This window comes from Heterodontus francisci, chromosome 31, assembly GCF_036365525.1.
Source record: "Heterodontus francisci isolate sHetFra1 chromosome 31, sHetFra1.hap1, whole genome shotgun sequence".
NCBI classification, from domain to species: domain Eukaryota; kingdom Metazoa; phylum Chordata; class Chondrichthyes; order Heterodontiformes; family Heterodontidae; genus Heterodontus; species Heterodontus francisci.
Genome location: NC_090401.1, coordinates 52,262,048 through 52,284,319, shown reverse-complemented (window position 1 = coordinate 52,284,319; position 22,272 = coordinate 52,262,048). Strand labels below are relative to the sequence as shown.

The 22,272-nt window shown below is 41.0% G+C and overlaps 1 protein-coding gene across 2 annotated transcripts; it reads left to right on the top strand.

Annotated features, from left to right (window-relative positions):
* Window positions 1-454: 454 nt before the first annotated feature.
* On the top strand, window positions 455-21,935 carry LOC137347264 (serine/arginine-rich splicing factor 4-like). Of its 2 annotated transcripts, XM_068011589.1 has the most exons (6): window positions 455-669; window positions 14,692-14,834; window positions 15,769-15,881; window positions 17,932-18,146; window positions 19,770-19,856; window positions 20,583-21,935. In XM_068011589.1, exons 1-6 carry the CDS (start codon window positions 563-565, stop codon window positions 21,427-21,429), a joined length of 1,512 nt encoding a protein of 503 aa, XP_067867690.1. In that variant the 5' UTR covers window positions 455-562; the 3' UTR covers window positions 21,430-21,935. The 2 variants fall into 2 exon arrangements, with proteins under 2 accessions (XP_067867690.1, XP_067867691.1); XM_068011590.1 differs by lacking the exons at window positions 455-669; window positions 14,692-14,834 and adding an exon at window positions 15,197-15,384.
* Window positions 21,936-22,272: the final 337 nt, after the last annotated feature.

The following is a 22,272-nucleotide window of genomic DNA, read 5'->3' as shown; positions in this document are numbered from 1 at the left end:
TCAATTTCATTGACAAAACAAAGAGCAGGTGTGGCTGGGGGAGGGCAGTGGGCCCAGGTAACATGCACTAAACTGTTAGCTTTTAGTTAGGGCTAAAATGAACTGATTTAAAGAGCCAGGGGAGTTTAAACAGTTTAAGAGGGTAGATTGGGCGAGAAAACATTAGGAATGGGAGCAGATGGCCATGGATATCATTGAACAGTAAGGGAGCTTCCAGCCCAGGAGCCATCTTGTATCCATATTAATTATAATGTAGGATTAGTATAAACGGGTGGTTGATGGTCGGCACAGACTCGGTGGGCCGAAGGGCCTGTTTCAGTGCTGTATCTCTAAATAAATAAATGCAAGTTCTTCCATCCCTTTTAACCTCTGCTCCCTCCAAATTGAAACACAATGGAAAGCGCCCTTTATGCAAATTATACACGTGACGGGCGCGACGTAAGACGGCGCAGTGACGTTGCGGGTAACGGCGCTTATGCACGGCGACCAGCGAGCTGAAGCGACGGTGACTTTCACAGCGCGGTAGCAGCAGCGTGTGTGTGAAAGAGAGGGAGAGAGAGAGATGCCGCGCGTTTATATCGGCCGGCTGAGCTACCAGGCGCGGGAGCGGGACGTGGAGCGGTTCTTTAAGGGTTATGGAAAAATCCTGGAGGTGGATATCAAGAACGGGTGAGTCCGTCAAACACCAGCGAAGAAAATGGCGCCCGTGCGGCGAGCGCCCCTCAGACTCGGGCCCGGACCCTCTTCCCGGGGCCCAGTTCATTTCCCCCATCCCCTACTGCACAAACACCCGGGGCGACTGGGTGGGAAACAAACCGACATCTCTCCGCACAGTCTCGGGCCGGCGCCATTCTTGATCTCGGTGAAGCCTCGTGTTGCTTATAATTTTTTTTCCCCCTGTCTCGCCGCTGCTCTTTGTTGGTACTAGGTGCGTCACGCGCGCCAAACCAGTGGCGGCGGCCCCGTGCGCGCGCGCGCGTACTGCCGCGACTGATGGTGTGCACGCGCGCCTCTGCAATCTGCAACCCTCCGGCTGCAGGCACCGCATTGTGCAGGACGTGTAAGTAGTTTTGTGACTTTCTGGGATTTTCCCACCAAAACAGACGCCAACATTTTCTGTCTTTCCCTCTTCACTCTCTTTCGTCCTCTGTTTCTGATTGCATTTTGCTTGCAATTGGCATTTAATGTAAGAACATAAAGCAATGAACCTTTTGAGTGAAGAAATTTCTCATCTCAGTCTCAAGTAACTGACTCCTTATTCTGATACTGCAACTCTCTATTTGAAGACTCCCCAGCCAGGCTAAGCATCTAACTCTCATCAGGCCTCATAGATAAGAATGTTATATGTTTCAATGACATCATTTCTCATAAGTTCCAAGGAATATCAGCCTAGCCTACACAGCCTCTCCTCCTAGGACAATCCCCTCATCACAGGACTCAGTCCAGTTGAACCATATGCATTTTACTGCAGATCTTGACTCTTGAATCAAAATGGTTCTGGGTTTTAGTCCCACTCAGTCTTGAGTGTCAGAAGCTGACACTCCAGTGATGTACTGGGGAGTGCTGCACTGCTGGAGCTGCCATTTTTTGGATGAAACTGAGGCCCTGTCTGTTCTGTCAGGTGGATGTAAAAAATCCCATGGCACTATTTCGAAGACAAGCAGAGGAGTTTAAAACTACAATGCTAGAACTCTTGAAATGAACACTGCCAATTACAGGCAGGTTGGTCATAGAATCATAGAACGTTTAGAGCACAGAAAGAGGCCACTTGGACCATCGTGTCTGTGCTGGCTGAAAAACGTGCCATCCAGCCTAATCCCGCCTTCCAGCATTTGGTCCATAGCCCTGCAGGTTACGGCACTTGAGGTGCATATCCGGACACCTTTGAAATGAGTTGAGGGTTTCTGCCTCAACTACCTTTCGGGCAGAGAGTTCCAGACCCCCACCACCCTCTGGGTGAAAAAATCTTTTCTCATCTCCCCATTAATCTTTCTACCAATCATTTTAAATCTATGCCCGCTAGTGATTGACTTCTCTGCTAAAGTAAATACGTCCTTCACATCCACTATCCAGGCCCCTCACAATTTTGTACATTTCAGTCAAATCTCCCCTCAGCCTTCTCTATTCCATTGAGAACAACCCCAGTCTGTCCAATCTTTCCTCATAGCTGCATTTTTCCAGTCCTAACATCTTCGTAAATCTCCTCTGTACCCTCTCTAATGCAATTACATCCTTTCCTGTAATGAGGTGACCAGAACTGCATACAGTACTCAAGTTGTGGCCTAACCAATGATATATGCAGTTCCAGCATAACCCCCCTGCTTTTGTATTCTATACCTCAGCTAATAAAGGAAAGGGTTCCATATGCCTTTTTAACCACCTTATCGACCTGTCCTACTACATTCAGGAATCTGGATGTTCCCTCCAAGGTCCCTCACTTCCTCTGCACCTCTCAGTATTCTCCCATGAATTGTGTATTCCTTAGCTTTGTTTGACCTCCACATATATCACCTCACACTTCTCCGGGTTGAATTCCATTTGTCATTTTTCTACCCACCTGACCAGTCCATCGATAACTTCCTACAGCTATCCTCCTCGCTATCAACCACACTGCCAATTTTTGTGTCGTGTACAAACCACTTATGCCCCCTACATTTATGTCCAAATTCTTAATACAAGAACGAGGAGCAGGAGTAGGCAATTCAACGCCTCGAACCTGCCCCGCCATTCAATACAATCATGGCTGATCTCATCTTGGCCTCAACTCCACTTTTCTGCCTGTTCTCCATAACCATTCAACCTATTACTAATTTAAAATCTGTATTTCCTATAAGAACATATACCATGTAAAGCAGGGGACCCAGTACTGAGCCCTGTGGAATGCCACTGGATATGGCTTTCCAGTCGCAAAAACACTCGTCAATAACCGCCCTTTGTTTTCTGCCACTGAACTTGTTAAAATAGGGTTGCTGATGTTAGCTGTGAACATTGCTCATTTTATATACCTTTGATACTGCTAATTTGCTTTCCGGTTGTTTTACACTGGTTCCTATGGCTGGCAAGGTGGTGTTCTTAAATTTCACTGCAGATCCTAATTGTTAAATCCAGCTGAACAGCTGGATGTTGCTGTGCACCATGAATAGTGACCCTGAAGCTCTTGTATAAGTATTCCATAGCAGTATACTTCTGCCAGTCCGGACTTCTGCCAGTCCAGACTTTGTTGTGAAGGGGTAGATTAGATTAGAGATACAGCACTGAAACAGGCCCTTCGGCCCACCAAGTCTGTGCCGACCATCAACCACCCGTTTTATACTAATCCCACATTCCCTACCACATCCCCACTTTCCTTCAATTCTCCTACCACCTACCTACACTAGGGGCAATTTACAATGGCCAATTTGCCTATCAACCTGCAAGACTTTGGCTGTGGGAGGAAGCCGGAGCACCCGGCGGAAACCCACACGGTCACAGGGAGAACTTGCAAACTCCGCACAGGCAGTACCCAGAACTGAAGCTGTAGCTGTGAGGCTGTGGTGCTAGCCACTGTACCACCCAATTTTATGGCCGTTTAACTCACTTTTTTGACTATATATTTATATGTGATGAAAGTGCCACTCTGAGTCAGGTTTAAATTATCTAACATCTGTAAAGATACTGTTTGTATCTCTGTAGTGTGCATTTAGAAGGGGAGGTGCTGCAAAGGTCTGAGATATAAGTAGTTTCAATAACAAACGTGGACAGTATGTTTTAGTTCACTGGAGAATTGCTTCAATTTATTCTGGTGTCCTTTAGGGAAGGAAATCTGCCATCCTTACCTGGTCTGACCTACGTGTGACTCCAGACCCACAGCAATGTGGCTGACACTTAACTGCCCTCTGAAATGGCCTAGCAAGCCCCTCGGTTGTCAAGGGCAATAGGGATAGGCAACAAATGCTGGCCTTGCATCCCTATTGTAATGTTGCCATGAGGTTTATTTAGCTTAGTGGTAAATGTATGCTAGGGCAGAAATTCACATATAACCTGTGCTCTTTAATGTATGTTACTCTTTATTCATCAGACACACCATTACACTTGGTCTTAGTGATAACACACTACAAATGAATGTGGGACATGTTTGTTTATTATATTATGATGTCTGTTTGTAGTAAAACTAACCAGAAATATGGTAAAGTGGGCAAGTATGTGAAGAACCAGAACTGTTCCTTTACATAAGCCACAAAATTTTACCAGATGCCATTTATGCTAATACACGAATTCTAAATTTTTCTCTGGAAATTCAAGTGGGACTCAAAAGTGGAATTTGAAATGGTTTTTAAGAGCTTGGCTTTACTGGAATTAAACCTACTGAAAATGTTGCATTTGAATTTTCAGAAATTGAGATGGTGCATGTGTTCTTGTATGGTAGATTTCTACCAATAATACTGCTGTTCCCAGACTGACCATTATAGTATGGCTGCATTTGCTGACAACGCAACCATTAGGTGGTGCTGTACTAGCACATGTGCAAATGCAGCCTGCTCCACTAAAATGACACAGTCTGTGACATTCAGGCAGCTGCCAGAGGTAAACCCCTGGCAGCACACTGGCCGGAGAGGGCAGGTGGGGTGGGGGGGGGGTGGTGGAGTGGTTAGCGGGGAGCGAGCGGACTGCAGTCTGTGGCCCGGGGGGGGGGAGGAGGAGAGGTCTTCGGCCACTGGCTCCTCGCTTCCTCAACCCCTCCACACCGCTATCTACCCGCGTTACACGATGATGTTATCTGCACATGCGCCGACCAGTCCTGGCAATGCGGAATGCCGCGCACGCGCAGAGTGCAGGAGCCTGTTTGCGCATCTTGGCGCAGTCTAATGATGTCAGCAGCTGGCTGCGTTGTCAGTAATCACTTTGTTGTAGTATGAGGATCTGAAAGGGTTAATGCTGGAGACAGCAACCCCTGTCACTGTAGTGATGCTTTAATAGTCACATAGTAATGGTCTTTGGGAAGAAAAGTGTAACAGCACAAAGGATGCTAACTAGAGAGGCTTATGGAGAGTGTAAGTAGAGATGTGTAAATAGAGTTATTAGTTGACCTTATTCAGACTGAGACTTTATCAACAATGCCCTAACTATGCTATAACTGCAACAATCATCAGTGTTGCTGTTGAGCAGAATGTGAAAGGCAAGCTGTGCTATTTTGAGTCTTTGTATAAATTGCAACCTGGCATACATTGTCGGGCACTCAAAGTACAAAACGTGCTCTTTTGTGACATCAGATGCTGGCCCCAATCATAGTCTTCAGTGGGCAGAGCAATTATGATGCCCATTGGATGCTGTCAGTGTGAGGTCCAAGTCATTTTGATGGTTAATCCTCATTTAGGACGCAAGGAAATAGAAGCAGGAGTAGGCCATTCAGCCATTCAAGTCTCTTCCACCATTCCGTAAGATAGTGGCTGATCTACCTCAACTCCACCTTCTCGCACTATCCCATACCCTTGATTTGCTTATGCAAAAATCTATCAATCTCTGTTTTGAATAGTCTCAACAACTCGCATTCCAAAGCTCTGGGGTAGAGAATTCCAACGATTCACAATATTCTCTGAATGAAGAAATTTCTCCTCATCTCAGTCCTACATGCCTGATCCTATGTTCTGAGACTTTGACCTCTAGCTCTAGACTCCCCAGCCAAGGGAAACATCCTTCCAGCATCTATCCTGTTGGTTCAGTTAATGAGCTGGCTGTTCATTTTGTGTACTGATAGGTAGTTTGTAGTGTTGGGGAGGACTGGAAATCTGGCAAGACAACCACGGAACACAGCAGCAATGAGTTAAAGGGAGAGCTGGGCAGATTTGGTGGTGGCAAAGGAGAGTGTTAATGAAGAGAAAGATCATTAGCCTCAGCAGGGAAAGTAATAAAGGCTATCCTGAAATTAAGCACTGCCAAATAAATTCATTTTAATTCTTGTCAGCAAACCCTTTAAGTGACACTGGTTCTGGGCATGTCCCATTCTCTGGTGGGTGAGTTTACCCCTGGGCAGGTGCTGCACTAAAACTACCAGTGATATTAGGGTCATAACTGTCATCAAACTCTGACTTGCTGAGCTGAATGAGATGCTTGCCTGTTTCTGGTGGAAAATTTGGCTGCCTAAGTGGAGGCCTGCAGTTCTAGTCTTGCTACTGATTCATTAATGCCTAGGAAGGCTTGGTTGACCAAAATCAGGTCACCTGTTTGAGTACTGCACAATTGCTGTGTAATCTTAATATTGTATAAAATGAAAAAGCAGATGAAATTTAAATTTGATGAAAAAAAATGTATATTTATAGTTTTGTGTGTATATAACATGCTGGAAATACTCAGCAGGTCAGGCAGTTTCTATGGAGAGAAAAACAGTTAACATTTAATCAGGTCTGTGACCTTTCATCCTTTTAAAATCTGTGTGATCTTGCTTTTATCTAGTTAGATTTGCCATGGTAATGAATTTTCTTTGTGTAGTTATAACTTTTTATTTTTGCCTAAATTGCATACAACCTTCTGTTACTTTCTGATTTCTGGTTATTTTCCCTAGCAGGTGGGCTGGAGTTTGTACCAACTGACCTGACCCATTGAAGTGTTTGCATTTTTTTTTGTTGCTTTTCTATAATAAATAACTCCTGACACTTGGGCGAAAGGTCTGTTCCCACTTTTTCATACTGAATCAAGCTTTGAAACACAACCATCATCTCCCATCTGTTCACACATTGGAAATGATCAGCCTATGTTTCTGATTTTGCTTTCATTCAGTATCAAAATATTAAATTAGCTACAAGTACTAATCGTGACCTTGCTCCCTCTCGGCTTGTGCTGTATTCAGACAGTGACTGGGAAACCTGTCTAGGGAACAAATGCAATGGCTTCATGTTTTCCCAATATTTAGTTGGAGGAAACTTCTGTCTATTCGAGACTGGATGTTGGACAAGCAACATGACCATGTACAGTATACTGTGTAAAGTACTGGTCTCCTTATTTAAGGAAGGATCTAAATGTGTTGGAGGCAGTACAGAGAAGGTTTGCTAGACTAATACCTGGAATGGGCAGGCTGTCTTAAGAGGAAAGATTGGGCAAGCTAGACTTGTCTCTGCTGGAATTTTAGAAGAGTAAGAGGTGACTTGATTGAAACATAAGATCCTAAGGGGTCTTGACAGGGTGGAAAGGATGTTTCCCCTTGTGGGAGAATCTAGAACTAGGGGTCACTGTTTGAAAATAAGTGGTCGCCCATTTAAGACAGAGATGAGGATAAATCTTTTCTCAGAGTTGTGAATCTTTGGAATTTTCCTCCTCCAAAGGCAGTGGAAGCAGAGTGTTTGAATATTTTGACGGCAGAGGTAGATAGCAAGGGGGTGGAAGGTTATTGGGGGTAGGTGGAAATGTGGAGTGTCAGTTCAGCCATGAACATATTGAATGGCGGAGCAGGCTTGAAGGGCCAAGTGGCCTATTTCTCCTAATTTGTATGTTCATTACCTATTGATATATTCTTTGACATAGACTTTGAGCTGTTGCATTCCAGTGTTTAGTGACTCTCGCTACTGACAAAATGAACATGCAGAACAATCGTTTAAAATTCCGCATTACAGCATAAAATCTTCAAAGATCCTGAAATGTCTTCGATCACTAAAATTAAAAATGCTGTCTTCTGCTGAACTTTCCAGATGCTCTCAGATCTATTATTCAACAAGCCAGATGTTTGAAATACATTTGGAACACCCAGGTCCTTTTGTATGTAAACATGGCAACTGGACTAGGCCATTCAGCCCTTGAAGCCTGTTATATCATGATTGATCATTATCTCAACTCTATTTACCTGCCTTTTCTCATTTCCCTTGATACCCTTACCTGACAAAAATCTAAGAATCTTAATCTTCAAATTTGAATTGACTCAGCTTCCACAGCCTTTTATGGGGGAGTGAGATTTCAACTACACTTTCAGTAGAAAAATGCTTCCTGATTTTGCTCCTTACCAAGCTAGTTCTAAGTTTATAAATGCCAGCTTCACAATATAACCTGGGGAAGTTGTTGAGTCAGAAACTTTAGGGACTTTCAAACGGCTTTTAGATAGGTATATGGATAAAGGAGAATGATGGGGTATAGATTAAATTGTCCTTGACAGAGGACAAAGGATCGGCACAACATCGTGGGCCGAAGGGCCTGTTCTGTGCTGTATTTTTCTATGTTCTATGTTCTATGTTCTATAACCCTTTATGCTCTGGCTGCATTCTGGTGACTCAGTTGCACCCATTTCAAGGCCAGTACATACTTCGAGGTGTGGTGCCCAAAACTGAACGCAGTCGGACCATGGCTTTATTCAACCAAAGCATTATTTCTTCACTTGATAAAGGCCAACTTTCCATTGATCTTTTTGATTGCTTTTTGTACCTGTGCAGTTACTTTTAGTGATATGTTTGTAAACACCTAAATCCCTCTTGTCCTCCACAGCTCCTAGTCTTTCCCCATTAAGAGAATATTCCAATTTGTGCTCCAGGGTGGATTGCTTCAGATTTCCTAACATCGAACTCCATCTGCCATAGTTTTGCCTATTTATTTATTTTGTGTCCCTTTGTTATTTCCTGCTCCCATCTCCACAACTTCTTGTTCCTCCTAATTTAGTGTCATCTGCAAATGTGAATATACTCAATGTGCCTTCATTCAAGTCACTAATTAAATCCAATGTGGGTATATGAAAATCAAGGACAAGTATCAAATAATAATGGATTTCTGAACCTTAGCAGCTCTCTGCTTAAGGTTAATGTTTAGAATTTTGGTATTCTCAGATATAAGGCTTATTCAAACTAATTTGTGTTCCCTGTTTTGTAAAATCTGCTGAAGTTTTCCTGATCAGAAGGCAATGGAATTGACACAGTAAGTGTTTGACAAGTACATTGCCTAAATGTTGTATAATTACATCCTGTATTGTGTGGTGCCTGATTCCATTTTCTTAGGAAATGGTGTCATAATGCTTGTATGTGGGATTGCTGGTTTTTTCCGAAACTATTTAAAACCAATACCCTTAAATTCATAAATTTAAAGTTAAGCATCTGAACTTAATGGCACATTGTGCCTGATTCCCTCTCCAACCATGAGTGCAAACTGCTATATTTAAGGTGAAAATCTTGATTCAATCATGATTTTGTAGGTGCAGCAAAAAGCCATTAAGCGCAAAAGATCTTAATATTTTTAAGAGATCAACGGTATCTACTCTTCATATAAGAACGTTAGGAGCAGGAGTAGACTGCCCCACAATTCAATATGATCGTAGCTGATCCTGGGCTTCAACTCCACTATCCTTGTATCGCTATTCTTTCCATATGCACGCACTTGCTGTGCCAGATTTACTATTGTTTGCCTCTGTAACCTCGGGCAGTAATGTTCTTCTATCTTTCCTACAATTATACACTAATCCGGATGATGCCTGGTCAATACCATATGCAGCAGTAATAATCGTGTTTGATTTGTTCTCCCTGTTTTTCTTAAACTCTACTAATGTAGCCTAGCATCTTTATTTTTCTCTTTATTTCAGGTAAGCATAGGCTGTTGGTTTCATAAATTTGTGTGTGACCTTTGGATCTATTCATTGATCAGTTTGCTGTACCATTGTTCCCTTTAACAAACTCCCTGCTTTCCCACACTAATTATTTTAGTTATCTATATTACGTGTTACTGGTCAGGTTGCGTCAATGATCTAATTTTTGAGTGTTCTATTCCAGTGGTACCAAATGAAATAGCTTGCCATATCTTGGAAGTAGATTTGAAAAGTTGTAATGTTTTCAAACCCTGGTTGGAGGTGTTTCTGGAATTTCTGTTTTTTTGACTTTAAATCAGTCAAACAGCTAATAGATCACATTTAGACAAAAACGTATTAAATAACTACAAGAATACTTGATTCTAATTGTTACTTTACTAGTGCTGCCCTAATTGTGCTTTATCTGTGATCAGTCGTATAATTAAAATTTCAGCAACTTAGTATTTCAAATATTCATTAACTAAGCCTCATTTAGTGGTGTTTGGTGATTTGAAGACGATCTGATATGTGGTCACATCACACAATACCCTGCACAAGCCAGGACATTTAGCATGTGTAGAATCATAGAATCTTGCAGCACAGAAGGGCGCTACTTGGCCCATTGTGCAGGTGCCAACTCTTTGAAAGAGCTGTTCAATTTAGTCCCACATCCCAGCTTTTTTTCCCCATAACCTTGCAAATGCATGTCCATTTATCTTTTGAAAGTTCCTATGGAATCTGATTCCAACACCCTTTCAGGTAGTGTATTCCGGTTTTCTTTACAATCCTCTGGGGTGGGAGGAGGGGTGGAAATTCTCCTTTTTCCCTCTAGTTCTTTTGCCAAGTATTTTAAATCTATGACCTCTGGTTCCTGACCCATTTCCCAGAGGAAACAATTTCTCCTTACTTGCTCGATCAAAACCCCTCAATTTTGAATGCTTCTATTAGGTCTCCCTTTAACCTTCTCTGCTCCAAAGAAAACAATCCCAGCTTTTCCGATCTCTTTGCTTAACTGAGCTCCCTTATCCCTGGTATCATCCTGAAGTGTGTTGCCCAGAATTGTACATGATACTCCAGTTCGAAGCTTGACCTGTGATTTGTAAAAGTTTAGCATAACTTCATTCAGTGCCCCATTCACAAAGCCATCCACTTACTTAACTGCCTTATCAACTTGCCCTGCCACCTTCAAGGAGTTAAGTCACAGATCAGTCATTAACTTATTGAATGCCTGAACAGGCTCAAAGGGCTCGATGGCCTACTTCAGTTCCTATGTTCAAGGATTTGTGAATATGAGTCCTCTGCTCTTGTGTCCCTCTGCTTTTGCACCCCTCCCCATCCCCCCCCCCCCCCCCCCTTCATATTTTTTACATTACACTGCCTCTCCATGTTGCTCTTAAAGCACAACAGTTCACACTTAACCTGGATTAGGAACAGGAGTAGGCCAATTAGCACACCCTCCAAAGCCAGTGTATCCTTCCTAGAACTGCTCACAGTACTCCAAGTGTGGACTAACCAGTGTTTTGTATGGCTGTAGCATGACTTCTACTCCCTTGTATTCTACTGCTGTAGATATAAAGGCCAACTTTCCATTAGCCTTTTTGATTATTTTCTGTACCTGTTCATGACATTTTAATTTATGTACCTACCCCCAAGTCTCTCTGGACCTCCACTGTTCCTAGCTTTTCGCCACTTAGAAAGTACCTATTCTTTCCTGTTGAAAATACCTGTTGAGGAACCAACTAGAGAACAGGCCATTCTAGACTGGGTATTGTGTAATGAGAGAGGAATAATTGACAATCTAGTTGTGCGAGACCCCTTGGGGATGAGTGATCATAATGTGATAGAATTCTTCATCAAGATGGAGAGTGATGTAGTTGATTCTGAGACAAGGGTCCTGAATCTTAATAAAGGAAACTACGAAGGTATGAGGCACAAGTTGGCTATGATGGATTGGGAAACCTTACTTAAAGGGATGACGGTGGATAGGCAATGGCAAACATTCAAAGAGCGCATGGATGAACTGCAACAATTGTTTATTCCTGTCTGGCACAAAAGTAAAATGGGAAAGGTAGCCAAACCATGGCTTACAAGAGAACTTGGCGATAACATTAGACCCAAGGAAGAGGCATACAAATTCGCCAGAGAAAACAGACCTAAGGGTTGGGAGCAGTTTAGAATTCACCGAAGGAGGACCAAGGGATTGATTAAGAAGGGGAAAATAGAGTACGAGAGTAAGCTTGCGGGGAACATAGAAACTGACTGTAAAAGTTTCTATAGGTATGTGAAGAGAAAAAGATTGGTGAAAGCAAATGTAGGTCCCTTACAGTCAGAAACAGGGGAATTTATTATGGGGAACGAAGAAATGGCTGACCAACTAAATGCATACTTTGGTTCTGTCTTCGCAAAGGAGGACACAAATATCATACCAGAAATGTTAGGGAACACAGGGTTTAATGAGAAAGAGGAACTGAAGGAAATCAGTTTTAGTAGAGAAATGGTGTTGAGGAAATTGATGGGATTGAAGGCCGATAAATCCCCAGGGCCTGATAATCTACATCCCATACTTAAGGAAATGGCCCTAGAAATATTGGAGGTCATCTTCCAAGATTCTATAGACTCTGGAACAGTTCCTACAGATTGGAGGGTAGCTAATATAAAAAGGGTGGTAGAGAGAAAACTGAATTATAGACCAGCCAGCCTGACGTCGGTTGTGGCGAATATTCTAGAGTCCATTATTTTATAGCAGAGCACTTGGAGAACAGTGGTAGAATCGGACAGAGTCTGCATGGATTTACGAAAGGGAAATCACGCTTGACAAGTCTAGAATTCTTCGAGGATGTAACTAGTAAAGTTGATGAGGGAGAGCCAGTGGATGTGGTTTATTTGGACTTTCAGAAGGCTTTTGACAAAGTCCCACATAAGAGGTTAGCGTGTAAAATTAAAGTGCATGGGATTGGGGGTAGTGTATAGCGATGAACAGAAAATTGGTTGGCAGACAGGAAACAAAGAGTAGGGATAAACGGGTCTTTTTCCGAATGGCAGGCAGTGACTAGTGGGGTACTGCAGGGATCGGTGCTAGGACCCCAGTTATATATTAACGATTTAGATGAGGGAACTAAATGTAATATCTCCAAATTTGCAGATGACACAAAACTGAGTGGGAGGGTGAGTTGTGAGGAGGATGCAGAGAGATTTCAGGGTGATTTGGACAAGTTAAGTGAATGGTTAAATGTATGGCAGATGTAGTATAATGTGGATAAATGTGAGGTTACCACTTTGGTAGCAAAAACAGAAAGGCAGATTATCATCTAAACGGCTATAAATTGAGAGGGGGGAATGTACAGTGAGACCTGGGTGTTCTCGTATACCAGTTGCTGAAGGTAAGCATGCAGCTGCAACGGGCGGTAAAAAGGGCAAGTGGTATGTTGGCCTTTATAGCGAGAGGATTCGAGTACAGGAGCAGGGATGTTTTGCTGCAATTATACAGGGCCTTGGTGAGGCCACACCTGGAAAATTGTGTGCAGTTTTGGTCTCCTTATCTGAGGAAGGATGTTCTTGCTATAGAGGGAGTGTAGTGAAGGTTTACCAGACTGATTCCTGGGATGGCGGGACTGACGTATGAGGAGAGATTGAGTCGGTTAGGATTATATTCGCTGGAGTTCAGAAGAGTGAGGGGGAAATCTCATAGAAACCTTTAAAATCCTAACAGCACTTGACAGGATAGATGCAGGAAGGATGTTCCCGATGGTGGGGGAGTCAAGAACCAGGGATCATAGTCTAAGGATACGAGGTAAACCTTTTAGGACTGAGATGAGGAGAAATTTCTTCACCCAGAGAGTGGTGAGCCTGTGGAATTCACTACCACAGAAAGCAGTTGTGGCCAAAACATTGTATGTTTTCAAGAAGGAGTTGGATATATCTCTTTGGGTGAAAGGGATCAAAGGATATGGAGGGAAAGCAGGAACAGATTACTGAGTTGGATGATCATAATGAATGGCGGAGCAGGCTGGAAGGGCCGAATGGCCTACTCCTATTTTCTATGTTTCTTTTTAGGTCCAAATGGTTGACCTTACATTTGCCTGTATTGGAGTCCATTTGCCACAGTTTTGCACTTTCACTTAATCTATCAAATGTAGCATCTGCCATTTCATAAGCCCATTCATGTCCTCCTGAAGTCTGTAATATCCTGCTCGCAATTTACTATGTTGCCAAGTTTTGTATCATCTGCACACTTCAAATGTATACTCCCAATATTCAATTCAAGTCCAGTCCATTTTATGTCAGAGTAGTAAAGGAATGATCCTAATACTGATCCTTAGGGAGAAGGGGGAGGTGGGTGGGGGGGGCACTGCATACTTCCCTACAGTCAGAAAAACATCATTTTACATCTACTGTCTGCCACCTATTCTTCAGCCTATTACAAACCCAAGTTAGTACTGTCCCTTTAATGGACCGTGCTGTTTTCTGAATAAGTCTGTTACATGGTACATTATCAGATGCCTTTGGAAAGTCAATAGGTACAACATATACTGTACTACCTTCTTCAACCTTGTTATCTCCTGTAAGAATGTGTAATATTGGGTTGCTATGAGAAGTTTACAGTGTATTGGAAAACCAGATTTTTTTTGTTGTGCCAAGGGAAACCGTGAAAGTCAAACTTAAGCATCTGTAGGATATATTGATAATTGAGAAAGAAACTGTTCACGAGGAGAACCGAGATTTTGAAGTGATCATGTGCGACACTAGTGAAGAATGCATTCACCAGAAAATCAATTTTCTACTATTTTAGTGAAGTTAACTTATTGAATTCAAGAGGGTAAGTCCTCTGCTAAAATGGTGAATTTTTGACAGGCGAGCTTAGTGGTCATGCGCAGGTATGGCAGTATAACTTTAAGATGCCCATGTACTTTGCTAGGTTTCTGCTAGGTTGTCGGTCTAGGAGAAATACTTTGAATTTATTTTTTGTTACTGTGGACATTCCAAATCAGTGTCGTGTATTAGTGCTCTTCCTGCACATGCTGTGTATGCAGGCTATGGCTCTCACCCTTTCTGCCATTTGACTACCAGATTTGAGATTTCCTGCCTATATCTGCAGATAGTCTGGGGCTTACCATTTGTTTGTAAATGCCTACTAAGTGCTAGATGTGGTGGGAATTGTTTTGAATTTTTTTGTTTTTCCCTTGTAGATATGGCTTTGTTGAATTTGATGATCCTCGAGATGCAGATGATGCTGTTTATGAGCTGAATGGTAAAGAACTTTGTGGGGAACGAGTAATCGTTGAACATGCTAGAGGTCCTCGAAGGGATGGTGGCTATACCTCTCAGCGCAGTAAGCATTTTCACTTTATTAGTCATAATTTGAACTTCTTTAATGTAAAACACTATAAAATAAGTCAAACTGTACAAAATCTGAATTGATCATATAGAATAACTAGCAGCAATTTACATTTGTAATAACTTTAAACATTTGCACGTTAAAAGCTGTCTTTTCAGAATTTGTATTTAATCGCATATACCTAATGTTCATTATTTGACAATTTTTGTAAGTCATTTAAAATTATAATTGAATCGATGTTTTCATTGTGATTGTTGATACCATAGTCTTAACAAAGACCTCAATGTTTTAATTAAAAGAGTCCTTTGAGGCTAAGATGACTGCCTGTTCCATTTGCTGGCCTTGGGTTACCTTTCCATGAGTGGCTCTAAGACCTAAGACCATTGACCTTTGGCTGACCTTAAGGAAGCCATGTGACGACTGCTACTCTTGCCATTAGACCTGGGTGGTGAGGACCCCAAGGGTTAGAGGCAGATGTGATAAAACTGAAAATAGGTGCCTGAAATCTTTTTCATGTCAGATATTCTGAAAACCATTTTTCACCGTAAGTATAGATGGTAACTGGTTTAGTGGTTTGGTTACTTTATCAAATCATTATCATTTTCATGTAATTTATTATGCATGCTCATGTAAATTTTTGATTCTATTAAAATATTTGGTATCTATAAAAGTAAAATTAATTTTGTAATGTAGAATTCTCTCTCTCAATAGTTCCGATTTATGAAGTCATTTCTGAAGTGAAAAGTAATGTTAATTTTTATAGTGTAATGGGGTGATAGTTTAGTTTAAATTGCTGGGATGCAGTGTTAATATTTAGATGTCTCGTGTTTGTAATTTTATCAATGTAATCTATTTTTAGTAGGGAATGAAAATCAGTGTACGCGCAGTAACTAAAATATTGCTGTTGTGTTTACCTGTCACCTTAAAGGTGGTTATGGTTATAGAAGATCTGGAAGAGACAGATATGGACCTCCAACACGTACAGAATATAGACTTATTGTGGAAAATTTATCTAGTCGGTGCAGCTGGCAAGATTTAAAGGTTTGTTTGTATCTTGTGTGACTGAAAGATTTGTCACAAAGTATATGGTGAAGATTCCTTTTTGGGGAAGGATGTTTTCAAAGCTTCACGTAATATGGATTTAGACTTTAAGTAGTGCATAGCTGTAGACCATGCAAGGAAATATTCGGAGTCAAAGTTTAGTTGTAGGTTACTAGATTTTTTTGTTAAACATGTAACTTTTAGCTGCATTTAGTTTAAAATCTTCACAGTTTAGCACGATGCGATCTACTAGGTACCCAGCAATCTGAAGTGTAACCTATCAATGTAGTTATTTTCTATCTACATTCTTAAAGGATAGAATGTTGACACGATTAAAATAAGCAGATGACCCACTCTGTGAATCAAGTGTGTAATTGAGCCATGTAGACCATAAATACCCATGTTTGATGCTGATCACTTTGAGTTATCTGATTCAGCAATAGTGGCATGAGTACATAGGTATTGCAATTGGCATAAGCACAATTGGGCTAGGTAGGGGACAATCATCCAGATTCCTTCTCCTGATCACTATCGAGTAATCTCTCCTTAAAAAAAGTGCACCTGTGTGGAAATCAGGCGAGAGCTGGAGTCAGATTCACCTGTGATGGCCCACTCTACTATCAAGGCTCCCCTACGAAGAAAGGCCAGTTGGGTGAGGGATGGGGGAGTGACGGGTTTCCTTAGAAAGTACCCCAACAAAAGTTCATGCCTTTAAAGGGGATAGGAGATAATTGGGTTTTAAATTTTTTTGGGTATTAACAATTCCTTGCTCATTATTTCAGTAAATTGGGTTTTGTAAGAGTAATTTTTGTGTGGGTACCTGATTATAATGCACCAACTAATGATTGAAGTAATGCTCTATGACTTAATATTTTAGCACACATTTGCAATATAACAAATTCCTGGGTCTGTAGAGTAGAAATGAGGTTGATAGCTTAGTGTTATCTGTACACAGTTAAAACTATGTTTGAAAGGATTAATAAATGTGAATAATATAAGCACTAACATGCAAATTACACTAGATCTAAGGAAGTTGAAGGGGGTGGCAAAAATGGAAATTATAGTACCCACAATATTTTTATTTGTTCTCGGGATGTTGGTGACGATGGCAAGACCTCATTTATTGCCCATTCCTAGTTGCCTTGAGGTGGTGATGGTTGGCTGCCTTCTTGAACCACTGCAATCCTTGTGGTGATGGTGCCATAAAAGTAGACAGTGGAACATCAGGTGGATTTCATTTCTGAAGGTAAAGTGCCTGCATAAGAACCACTGGAATAGTATGTAAGGTTGAAGTCTAGAAGCAGGATTAATAATGGATGCATATAAATTTGCCATTTAAAATATTGAATATGGTTTATAAATTTGTTTAGGTGCTTTTCTGATATTTTTAGTATTGATCATCAGTTTTAACTGGGGTAATGACAGATGCTGCAGAGGAAAAAGGCAGTTAGCAAAAGCATACACTACTTGATGGGATACAAAGTGTCCGGAGTGTTAATAAAAGTATTATCTAATACAACTATGATTACTTCCCTGTTTCCCGTGAGCAATGTGAAATACTAAAGCACATTAAGTTTATTTTCAAAAAAAGCATTGTGAGCAATAGTTCTGGTTTGGAGTTTAATTTTTATTTGGACATGTGTTCTGAGATAGGTGCAATCAACATTCACATAGCCACTTACATTGGATTAGACTTCTCAACCAAACAACTAATGCACATGTTTTGTTCACATCCTATTTCACAGAGTCTTGGCATTATGAGAAAATGTATTTGTGAAAGTTTGGCACTTAGTTATGTGGGTATTATGTGAATGAGCTTGGGTTTGTTCAAAATGATTAGTGCAGTGCAGTACAACAGATGAATATTTTTATATAACTGGTAATTCTAAAGTTCCTATAATCATTGCATACAATATGTTCAGCTGCATTGCTAAAAGTTGTAAATCTGTCAAATGGTTATGTTTTTTGAACATAATGAAATAGGAAATGTTGAATGAAAAATGAAAGTAAAAAATCAGGCAGAAAACCTAATTATACTGTACTTTTGTAGGATTATATGCGTCAAGCAGGTGAAGTTACATATGCAGATGCACATAAAGGAAGAAAGAATGAAGGTGTAATTGAATTTAAGTCTTACTCTGATATGAAAAGAGCACTTGAAAAACTGGATGGCACAGAAGTTAATGGCAGAAAAATCAGATTGGTTGAAGATAGGCCTTCGTCACGACGACGACGCTCGTACTCCAGGAGCCGCAGCCATTCAAGGTATTTCAGTGTCTATTTTAAATTAATAGTGGAGGTCTGAAGATAATGGTGTGAGAGGTTGTTAAAATTTGCAGAGAATTGTGGGTTTGTTGGTCTTACTAAAAACTTTTCCTTGAAAGGAAGCTACTTTTTTTTTTAAAAAACAACAACGTCCCACATAAGTATCAAAACTATTTCAAATTCTTTTTGTTTGCCTGTGCAGGACACTTGCTGCATGTTCGAAGAACAGTGCCGCAAACGCTCGGTCATCACTCTCTCCAGTGGGCCATTGTTAATTTTGAGTGAGCTTTGATTATTGTTAGTGCTGGAATTTCATAGCATTGTGTGACTGAATCTGGAACATCTCCTATCTCCACTCTACCTAAGTCCATCTGCTGAAACCATTTGTTACCTCTAAACTCAACCATAAATCTAAGCTCATCCAAAACTGCTGCCCATTTCCTATTTTGCATCAGGTCCTGTTCAGCCTTCACCCATGTGGTGGCTGACTCATGTTGGCTGTCAGTCCACCAACACCTCCCTTTTAAAATTCTGATCCTGTCATTCAAATACCACAATGGCTTTGCCCCTGTATATTAGTAACCTTTTCCAGTCCTACAACCCTCCAAAAACTCTGCCTTGGGGGAGACGGTGGCGTAGTGGTAATATCACTGAACTAGTAATCTGGATGCCCAGGCCAATGCCCTGGGGACACGGGTTCAAATCCCTCCATGGCAGCTCGTGCAATTTAAATTAATTAATTTCCATTAATTAATAAAAATCTGGAATTGAACGCTAGTCTCTAATGGTGCCATGAAACTATCATCCATTGTCGTAAAAACCCGTCTGGTTCGCTAATGTCCTTTAGGGAAGGAAATCTGCCATCCTTACCTGGTCTGGTTGACATGTATGTGACTCCAGATCCACAGTAATGTGGTTGACTCTTAACTGCCCTCTGAAATGGACTAGCAAACCAATCAGTTGTGAAGGGCAATTAGGGGTGGGCCTTGCCAGCGATGCCCACGTCCCATGAAAGAATTTTTAAAAAAATTCTTCCAGCTCTGGCTTTTTGTGCATCCCCTGTACTTTCCCCCTGCCATTGCTGGTCATGCCTTCAGCCATCTAGCACCTAAGCTCTAGATTTTCCTCCCTAAACCCCTCAATCATTTGAAGTCAACCTCTGATCACGTTTTTAGTCATCTGTACTAATACCTCTTCCATTGGCTTGATGTCACTTTGTCTGATTGCGCTTCTATGAAGTGCCTTACAACATTTTACCACATTTAAGGTGCTATATAAATGCAAGTTGTTGAGAACTGCAATTCTCCAACTCTGGTCTCTCCCCCACGCCATTGATGACTGTGCTTTCTGTTAACTCAATCAGAAGTTTTAGAATTCTCTCCCTAAATCTCACCACACATTCTTTCTTTTAAGGCCCTCCTAAAGCCTACCTCTTTGACAAGGCTTTTAGTCACCCCGTCTAATACCTTGTTTAGCTCGGTATCAATTTTTTTGTATGACACTCCTGTGAAGCACCTTGGGAAATTTTACTGTGTTAAAGATGCTATGGGAATGCAAGCTATTCTACTGCTAAATTGAATTTTCATGCCTTTTTTCCCTTCACCTATTTTTTTTAAAAACTAGGTCTCGTTCTCCGAGCAGAAATCGTTCCCGTTCTCATAAGAGTCGAAGCCACAGTGGAAGCAGTAAGAGCAGTCGATCTCAATCTAGGTGTGTACATAATACCAATTCACTTTACTTCAATCATTCAGATCCACTTCAGTTTATATACAGCAAAATATTGGGGTTAGGATTTCATGCTTCAGAAGAAGTTGAGACACCAGTCTTGGAAGATTGATTTGGCATGGAAGGAGATGTATCTTACTGTTGAAATTTACTGAGATAGGAATGTGAATTGCTTACAGAAGAGCAAATGTAAAATCTTGGAAAAAGTAATTTGCGGAGTAATTTTAGATCATTTCAACTTCTAAAGTCTTATACATTTAAAAAAAAAATTAAAGTACTGCCAAATGATTTGCCTTTGCAAAAATGTGGAAAATCAGAGCAGTTGTGAGGGTGATGGGGAAATTTGTCATCTGCAGAAATCAATATAAGATAGCGGACCTGAAATAATAATTCGCACTTGTACCGTGTTGCATCTGTGATATAATATTGAAGTCGTCGAAAGGCTGTTTCTGTTCCAGCTGTTATTGAGACCAGTCTGATGCATTACCATTTCATAGACCACATATGGATCACAGAAATAGCTTAATTAGGAATGATTTACAGAGACGGAGGCAGTAAAGTGCATTTTATCAACTAGACCGTTTCAGAAAGTCACTCTGCTAGGGCAGTTAAATCATATCACAAATCTATTTATGTAGATGTTTAGTTTTAAGCTACAGTTCATAATTTGTTCTTCAGTAAATGTTTAACATTCCCTGCATTTTCTTTCAGGTCTGGCACGCACTCCAGGAGCAAGAGTGGAAGTAGAAGCAAAAGTCGAAGTGTGAGCAAGAGCAAAAACAAAAACAAGAGCAGGAGCAGAAGTAAAGAGAAGAAAATCAGAGCTAGTAGTAGGAGTGGAAGTGAGGGGAAAAGTAGGAGCAGGAGTGTTGAACAAATTAAAGACAACAATGGAGAAGAAAAAACTGAGAACCAAAATGAAAATGGGGAGAAAGAAAGGAGTGTTAGTAAAGAGAAGAGTAGAAGTCGGAGTAAGAGTAAAGATGTAGAAAAAAGTGTTAGTAGAAGTAGAAGCAAAGAGAAGGAGAAGAGTAAGAGCAGGAGTAAAAGTAGGAGCAGAAGCAAAGAGAAGAGTAAGAGTAGAAGTCGGAGCAAGAGCAAGGAAAAAAGAAAAGGCAGGAAGAGGAGCAGGAGTGAAAGCAGAAGCCGGAGCAGGAGTCGGAGCAAAAGTGAGAAGAACAAAAAGCGTAGCAAACGTGAAAGCAAGACTAAAAGTACCAGTAAGAGCAGGAAGAGAAAAGGTGACCAGGAACAATCTAGATCTAGGTCAAGATCAAAATCAAAAGAAAAGGAAGAGGAGGCTAGAGAAACAAATACTGAGAAAGAAACTAAGGGTGAAGGTGAAGAAGTGGATGGGGAATCGGACTCTAATGAACAGTCAAAATCAAGTCCTGCATCTCGTTCTAGGTCAAGGTCCAGATCGAAGGCCAAATCTAAATCTCGTTCCAGGTCCAAATCGATCACCAAAGCCAGATCACATTCAAAGTCATGTTCACCTTCTCGGTCTGTGTCGAGATCTGTGTCTCGTTCCAGGTCTAGGTCGCGCTCAAAGTCCTAAGTTTCCCCTCTCTACATTTTCTATGAAAACTTTAACGGATTCTTTTTGGCAGGTCTGTTGTTAACTGTACCACAGATAATACAAACAATAGATTCTGATATGCTGTACATTTTTCATAATAGAAAAGATGTATTTAGTGCTAAAGTAAAATTTTATGATGGGCCTGTACTATCAGGAGGACTCTTAGGTAGGTATGCTGTATGCAGAGTAATGGTGCCCATCACTGCTGATGTTGTCAGATATGTATAATGAAGTCTTCAAAGTTACATTCATCTGTATTGATCATTTAAAAAAAAAATGTTTCTGATGTTGTGGACTTCATAGCCAAAACATAGCAAATTGTAAAGTTTTGCCAATACAGTGTAATCAGAATGTAGAGAGATTTTCCCCTCTGTTGTGAGAAGAAAGCTTATAGCTCTTTGCCTGAGTTTCTGCTCTTTTTTTTTTCAGCTGGCTAGCGTGTGTTGCTTTTTTTTGTTTGGTTCAATAAAGTGCAAATAAATGTCTACCTGGAAGCCATTGTTGGCATGATTTATTGTCTTTATTTGGATGAGTAGCAGCAGCAAGATGGATCATAGTTTGAATAAACCACTTCAATTCAGGAAAAAAAGGTGATTCAACACTTTGTGAGCAGCCTGCCAATTGAATGGATCTTTAGCAAAACCAGACAAATTATTCAACTTTACAGTTTTTCCCAAATTAGTTGCAGGTTTTACAGTGTAGTTTCCCTTTCTGAGCAGGGGGAGAATGTGATGTATGGTGTACAAGGTTGCAGAGGTGATGGGAGGGGGCTGGGTTTGTTTCCCCTTTTTTGTGTAAGTTTTTTGTTTTAAAAAGGGTTTA